The following is an 8,389-nucleotide window of genomic DNA, read 5'->3' on the forward strand; positions in this document are numbered from 1 at the left end:
GTATAATTAAATAAATTAATTAGTTATATATATATATATATATATACACACACACACACACACACACACACACAGTTGAATAACCAAAAAATCACAAATTACTGAATCGATACCACAGAATTCCACAATAATTTATCAAGCTTAGTAACTAAGCTAAATTTGGGTCTAAAAAAATATTAAATTTCAAGCAGACCAAAGACACAACCTACCTTCCTAAAATCTTGGGTCAAAAGTATGAGATGGCATCCTAACACATGAAAATGGCTGAAAAAGCTACTGGTGGGGGTGGGGGGTTGGAAATTCTGAGCTTTCAATTGGTTATTCACAGGTCATATATTGAAGTAAGTGTATATAAAAGACTGTTTACAAAAATGGAAAGACGTGAGCGGGGCCACTGTTTGATTCAGTACATGACAATATCTTGGCAAATAGAAAAGATACGAGTTTCTTATTTCATATTCTAGTTTGTCAATATCAGTAATTTGAGTTCCTAATTTGCTCAAAACTATAGATTTAGTATTTTGACATCACAAACATCTAATTTGAACCAGTACTGCATTCAACATACCATGTGACATACAAAAAACAATCAATGTTTAACTGTTTCTTAACATTTACTTTTAAGAAATTGAATAATGTATAATGCAAAAATCTGAATTATAATCTACAATTTGATACCAAACTTATTGACATAAATTCATGAAATAGTATTTCAATAAAATTTTGAATGCGAGTCAACAAACGTGATGACATGACCTTTGACCCATTTGGAAAGGGTTAAACATTGTATTTTTCATTTAGAATATTGTCTTATACCCACTGAATCATCTTCCCGTTTTACCCAATACTGAATATTCTCCCACATTTTTATCATCTAGCAAGTTTTTTCCCTTCTTATACAACCTTCTGAGCATTCTCTTAGATGCACTATCAACTTACTTTTATATCATTATCCTACCTCCCCTATATGTTGCATGAAAAAGTTCTAAAAGATACAAAGAAAAATAATTATCTTATATGGTAGTAATAAGTCTTTCTGGATGAAAGATATATGAAACAAAAGATACATGAGCATTCCTTAGGAAATTAAGAACTCATAGGAAAACTGTTAAATGTTGCAAATCAATAAAATTTTGCTGCCCAGTGTTTTGATTTCCACCAGCCTTTATAACAAAATGCTGTTCTCTTGGTCTTTTCAAAGATATACGAATATTCACTTAACTCATCTGCTAACAATCGTTTTTCAAAAGCAACTGTTGAAATATCAAAGTTTAGAAGATTTAATAATTTATCCAGTTTTTAAAACCATGAGAATTACCTTGTGTTGGTACCACATTTGTTTCATCTAGTTCATCTGTTTTTAGATAACCATCATCATTCTTCAGTTTCTCATATCTTACTATATAAAAAATTAAATACATTTAGTAACATGACCAGACTAATCTTACACCAACATTCATGTGCATTACAGAAAAATGCATAAATATTTCAAAAATTTAAAATGTTTTGATACATCTTTACAAATTTTCATACTTTCTATAACTAATACAAAGTTATTTTTATTGCCATACATTTTGCACTTTTTTTTTACTCTTCTACTGCATTGTGCCTTACAGAATGATATCTGTTTGTATATGTGCATTGTGCCAAGGAATCTATGCCATATACTAAACGTTAAAATTTTCATATTTTCTTCATATTTCTGATTGGTACTTACCTCACTCACACAAAGCTATCTTGATCTTCTTTCTGCCCTATAAGGATGGTTAAAAAATTTCGTACTCAGCACACTAATCTATAAAAACCATTAATTTTATGCCATTTTTGAACATGTAAGTATCATGTGAGCATTCTACACCAATTGTATTGCATCACCTCTACTGGTGCAAGTAGCTCCCTCTGCTATTCCCACTCAGTCCACACTTTCTAAAATTGGCAGGCTCTAAAAGAAGAACACTGGCAATGAGTAGGAAGGGTGAGAAATGTGTGTGTGTGTGTGTGTGTGTGTGTGTGAGGAAAGGTGAATACCTATCAGAAATACATTTTCAGTGTAAGAAAATGTTAGCTTCTGATACAGACTTCTTGTCTCACACAAAGCTGGAATCCCGCACTGTAAAGGTGGAGGAACCAGCTTAGGTGCACAACATTGAAACCAAGCAGAAAGCAACCGCCCAGAATGAATGTATGTGCTCTGAGAGAAAAACGAAGCACACTTGTGGAGTACCACACTACTTTTGGAACAGGTATGCTCTTCCCCCTTGAAGTAGGGAATGAATCCAATATGGGTGGAAAAAAGGAAGTGCACGAGTGCAATTTGTTTTGAGAGATGCCATCCATAGTAAAATATAAACCAAAGTAAGCTATGTACATACACAAACTCAACCAGACAGAAGAGGTTCCATAACTTGCCCTCGGCATTGGGAGGTTGATGATCAAAAAAGATAGAAACAAAAATATTGTAACATAAACATAGTGGCTAGGGTATGTGGACCGTGTTACATAAACTCATCAACCCCAACCATCAGTAAACAGTGTGTCATACATCAAGCAACCGGAATTAAGAAGAGAAAGTTACTTCGGGCTGAAACCAAACTCCCAAAACCACTGTAGGAGCAAGACGTACTACAAACCAAACCCGGCATTATGTGACATTGCCTCAACTCAACCGTAAGGACAGGGTAATATCTGTAACCAGTGTTATGAGAAGAAATCATAACACACTAAACCTTAAATGCAGGGAAGAGAAAAACATTCAAGGGAAATGGAAGGAGGGAAAGCAACTTTACCCTCTTTACAGTGAGTGAATAATCATGAGTATGTATTGTATATTAAATTTCTAAATTCACTCAGGAGAAGGCCTCCATGGTCCACCACCCCAGTGACTGGGAACTGGCAAGAACTCACATGCGCATCTGGAAGAAAAGGGGGGGGATGCATTGGGGAGTCTGAAGGAATGTCATACCAGAGAAAGTGCAATGGATGTTCACGATTCTCTATTTTTAAAAGCAGACTGACACCAATTTATTCAATCAGAGTCAGCAAGGATGGGCAGAAATCCCTTTCTGCTTTACTCCTGAAGTCTATGAGTGACGGTTCACCAATGAGTGAAACTTACCAATATCTATAAACATACACACCACTGGGTATGCCATTAGTGGTCTTGTGGAACACCCCATCTCAACAGTGTCTTACAGTGCAACCCATAAATAGTGCAGGTTTAAGACAAAGCATACCAGACCAAGCAACACCCGCAACAGATTTGGATCCCATTATCAGTGGTAAAAAAGGAGGGTTGCTGAAAATAAAAGCATAAATGAAGAGAAGTGATAAGACTTATCCCAATCAAAGTAAAATGAACGAGTGTTGATTCATCATGAGAGGTAGAAAATATCCATCTGAGAAAGATACAGCCAGATCATGCAGATGAGTGACAAAGGTATTGGGGGTAGTCCACTTTCCAGCCTGAGAGACCTCTGCCAAAGGATGGCAAAGGTGAGCAGCCAAAGACATGATGATATTACAAATTTGAAGAGAAGAAACACTGTGGAGATGGCAACATTCCATGGATAAGTCCAAATATGCCAGCGTAATGAGTTGATGAACCCAATCAGTTAGTGTGATAGGGGATAGATCACGGGAAACAGAAGGGTTTCAGGGAATAAAAAGTCGGAAGCGTGAAGCTCAAAAGGAGGCAGTACATACCACATAAGTCCCTAAAAAGCAAACTGGACAAAGAAGCCAATCAGGATCAGAATGGGAGTACGGGTGGGAGATGGAAGTTAAGGAAATGGGTGTGAAAGCCAAACCAACTTCACAGGCAGCATAGGTCTTAAGGAGGAAGGACCGATTGGGATATAGGATGTCACAAGATCAATGGTACAGGATGTGGGTAAGGTAAACGGCATAAATATCTGATTGATGACATCCGCAAACATGGAGGAGAAGGAAATAGGTCTTGAAGGAGAAATGGTACATTGAACACTTAGACAAAGGTTCAAAGGGAGGATGGGAAAGGGCATAAAGGACCACACTGAGATCCCAATCAGGCAAATCAAAGGATGCATGATTTGAAAGGAGCAAAAAAGGAGGGAAATGACAGGGGAAGACAAAGCTTACAAAAATTGGAGAAATGGAGGGTATTTGACAAGACAACCTGACAGGTATACACAGTCGAAGCAGACAAGCCTCTGTCAAACAAGCAGGTGAAGAATTAGGAAAGATGAAAAATGGAAGTGTGGGAAGGATAGAAGTCAAAGACAAAAGTCAAAAATACCAAAGGTGGAAGGTAGAACATTGCCTTTGAAAAATGGACATGGAAGAAGGCCTGATGGATCTGGAAAGGAAAGATGCAACATGTGGAGTCAGTCCCCGAGCCGAGGTAATGAACCTGACAAAAGCCATGCCTGAAGATGGAGTGTTTCGACTTTTGGAGGAACAATGTCCAACCAAGGTTGACAGAGAAGAGAACGAGAAAGAGGTAAAGATAGGGGAGGTTGTACAAGTAAAAGTTGGAGCAGAGGGAACCATGGTTGCACCGGCCAGTATGAAACCACAAGTAGGACTAAACACTGAGTGATTTGAATTAGGGATAGAACTTTGAAGAGGAGTCAAAAAGATGTGATGACACCTCCAATCTTGATTATATGTGTCTACTCCCAGGGCTAGTGTCTGTGGAACAGAAGACCAAAAGGAAGGAAGTTTGGTGTTCCAGTGGGCGGCAAAAGCATCAATATGAGGTTTTCCCAGCCGAGAACACACCCATTGATTAACCTGTGGATCAAGGGACCACTCCATGGGAAGAATCTTGTTGGGTCAAGATAAATGATCCATAACCAGATTCAGGACACCAGGAACATGGCAAGCTGAAACCACCATGTAGTCACTGTGGGCCCAGAAAAGGAGATCCAGGGTCTGAAAGCACAGACTTGGATTTGGTAGCCCCCTTGCTTGGTGATGTAAGTGACCACTGTGGAGATGTCAGAGTGTACCATAACAACTCTCCCCTGTAGAAGAGGAAGAAAGTGGAAAGAAGACTCCTCAATTGATCAGAAACCAGAAATCTCCCACATGTAAGTACCCCAATCTTCTAAAGATGCATCCTTGAACAGATGTAAATCCGGATGAGGCAGAGGATGCAGAACCCCCACTGTGAGCTTGCCCTGATTGGGAAGGAAGGGTAAAAAGGGTAGTCCAAGGGATCTCAGAAGTTTCACTGATCAGGAGTGTCCACTGAAGGGAACATACATGATCTTGTGGACTACTTACTCCATATCCTGAAGATGAAGAGGAGAAAGCTGAGCCCAGTTGAGGTTGGAATTGAAGAAAAACCACAAATGAACAAGGTATTGAGTGGGGGTAAAAATGGACTTCTCCATCTTTATCAGGAATTCCCCCCATGCTGCTTCTTGTAGGAGCAGACAAGTGTGGTCGCTGGACTGCGAATGCAAGCAGGTGTCAGTCATCCATGTAATGATGAGTGTGAAGACCCATCAAATGAAGATGTTGGGCAAAAGTTCTTACTACCTGACAAAACACATAATGAGCTAAGATTAGTTCAAATGGTAGGGCTCTAAACTGGAACACTTGACTTCTAGCTATAAATAACTATCGACAATGTGGGTGCTGTGGGGACAAACTCTGAATTGTAGAGTATGAGGAAAAATATTGCATTCTAGTATCAAGAATGTAGGAAATGTAGCCGAAGCAAAGCTCAGCTCTACAAATGGTAAAGAAATGAACATGTCAGCAATGTAGCAATGCAAAAAAATAAAGTCCTACACTGATAAAAATTTGGATTATAAGGCACATATTTAACAATGACGAAGAAAAAATTTATTCAGATAGAATGATGAATTAGATGTTACTAGCAGGAATGATATGTAAAGTATAAACTATCTAAACATGCCTAGTAGACAAAGTACTCGTTAATTTCGAACTGAAGAAACATTGAAATTTCTCTAGTTTACAAAGTACATAATAATAATGAACATGTAAACTGACTAAATTTACCTAGAAAACAAAGTGATAATCAATATCTAACTTACAATAAATTTAAATTAACTTATACGACAAAGGACACAAATATCTAACTTACCAAAGTCCGAGCATTGATTTCGTGAAATACTTAATCCTCTCGTGTGTAAAGAAGGGCAAAACCACACAAAAGGCATCTGAGACATGCCTACCACGGGTATCACAAACAAGGTGTAAAGTGTACAAGTCGAAAAACTTACCACTGATCCACTAGGAGATCTGGAATCAACAAGAAGAAAGGAAGAGAACAACAAACCTCCACCAAAGTGAACAACATGGAAGCATGGCAACAGGAGCAGGAGAAAAAAAACTAGCAAAATCAGCCTCTTCTTGAATATACAGAAAAAACTGAATATGTGTCAACCTCAGTAACCAGCTGTTAAAAAAGGGGTGTGGAAGGTGAAATCTTTTGAATAGGTGTAGAGTGTGACTGACCAAAATGAGGTGTTGGAAAAAGAGAAAGTCTAAATCGTCTTCTTCTTGATTGTATTTTTTCTCAGCAACATTTTCAGGTTGAAAAGGAGAAGAAATCATCAGCTGAACATATGAATTTAGCTTCCTGCGAATTAAGGCCTGTACCTCCTCTGCAGATAAAGTCAAAACTGATTCCTAGGAAGTCATATCAGTAGTATTGTTGACTGTAAAAGGACTACCGTAGTCGATACACTGAATCGCAAATTTAGATGAAAATCTCATATAATTCGGTAATGAACAAATACAAAAAATAAACTGTTGAAATAATGGAATACAAACACAGTAAGAAAAAACTGTTGAAACAAAAATTAAAATGGCAAATAAGCACAATCATAAATGGAAGCTACAGTGAGGATTGAGCAGGAATAGCAGAGGGAGCTAAATGTGCCAATATAGGTGGTGCAATACTATTGGTGGAGAGTAATCAAATGATACATACATGATCAAAAATGGCACAAAACTGATGTAATTTATAGACTTGTGTGCTGAGCACAAGAATTCTTAAGCAATGCTCATAGGGCAGAAAAAAGATTGAGGTAACTTTGTGAAAGGAGGGAGGAGCATATCATAATTCTTTTTGTATATCCCCACACAGGTGTATTTGCTTTGTGACTGCAGTTATCTTCAACAGGATAAACTACTTTCACAGAATTTTGGGGATATATATAAAAAGGTTTCTCTTCCGATCGTCCCATAAAAATCAAAATAGTTCATGTTGGGGAAGCATGTAAATTTTGTGTTGCTAAAAGATTTATGAATATAATGTGACAAAACAAAGAATTCTACCACAAAACCATAAAAATCTGTTTTAGTAGTTTTGAAAATATATATATATACAGCAAAGGGGTTAACGTTGCAACTTTACTCTCATCCCTTTGACAGCTAATACAATGCTATTTTTGTTGTTTGTATTAGCTATAAAACTATATTATATTTCTGAAAAACTTGTTTATTACCAGTTAAAGAGAGAGTATTATTTCTATGGTTACAGAGTTTTAACAGGTTAATCCGGTACAATCAAGTACATCAATTACAATGAGTGAACTCATAATCTAATATTGGGTATTGTTGGTTTAAATTAACAATGGTTAGCTAGTTATTCTTAGATGAGTATTAAGAGCAAATAAATAATCTAATAAACAAAAATTAAAAAATGTCTGGAAAGAAATATATATATAAAATATATTTTGTCAAACAAGTACTTAATAATTTGACATACTAATCAGATCATCAATATGTATACTTGTATGTTTGACTGGTGGCATGAATCTAGTTGGTAGATGCATTTGACAACACTTAAAGGTTAACATTAGATGGAAATAACAATGGGGTCAAGAATGTTATTCTTAGAATCATTAAGAAAATCTACAATCTGGCCATAATTGAGACCTTCAAATTGAAAATTGCTGTAAAAAGTGACAAAATGGAGATAGTTTTGCAGTTTCACAAGGAAGTAAAGAACTATGAGAAGGGTCATTTTGAAGCAATCAAGGGTACAATTTAGTGCTTCAGAAATGAGTACTTGTTATTCAAGTTGGCATTGAAGATAATGGTGAATGGCTTGAAATATTTTAGCTCTGTGTCAAATTATTGGGGATTTTGTTTTTATTAACAAGGAGGTTGATGTAAGGTGAAAATAGTCAAGCTTAATATTTGTTTCTATTTAAATTAACTCTCTCAACACAGGCTTGGTCAATTTGACCAACCCCATGACCTCTTTGTACTCGAATAAAGTCTTTATAGATTTAATACTTCTAACTTTCAATATAGTGTGTATATATCTTCACAAATTTAGCAGTCTTTCATATACAAAAAAATCATATTTTTTAGTGAAGTATTTTTAATAAAATAAAATAAAGATTTGTCCATGAATATATTGAGT

At 36.5% G+C, this 8,389-nt stretch overlaps 1 protein-coding gene across 1 annotated transcript in view; it reads right to left on the minus strand.

Annotated features, from left to right (window-relative positions):
• Positions 1-8,389, minus strand: part of LOC106478594 (sarcolemmal membrane-associated protein-like) — a 66,644-nt gene that overhangs the window by 15,278 nt on the left and 42,977 nt on the right. The window contains exon 13 of the mRNA XM_022382216.1: positions 1,319-1,399. Within this exon, the coding sequence (XP_022237924.1) occupies positions 1,319-1,399 (81 nt within the window). The remainder of the gene's footprint in view (positions 1-1,318; positions 1,400-8,389) is intronic.

The sequence above is a fragment of the Limulus polyphemus genome, unplaced genomic scaffold, assembly GCF_000517525.1.
Source record: "Limulus polyphemus unplaced genomic scaffold, Limulus_polyphemus-2.1.2 Scaffold230, whole genome shotgun sequence".
Classification (NCBI taxonomy): Eukaryota; Metazoa; Arthropoda; class Merostomata; order Xiphosura; family Limulidae; genus Limulus; species Limulus polyphemus.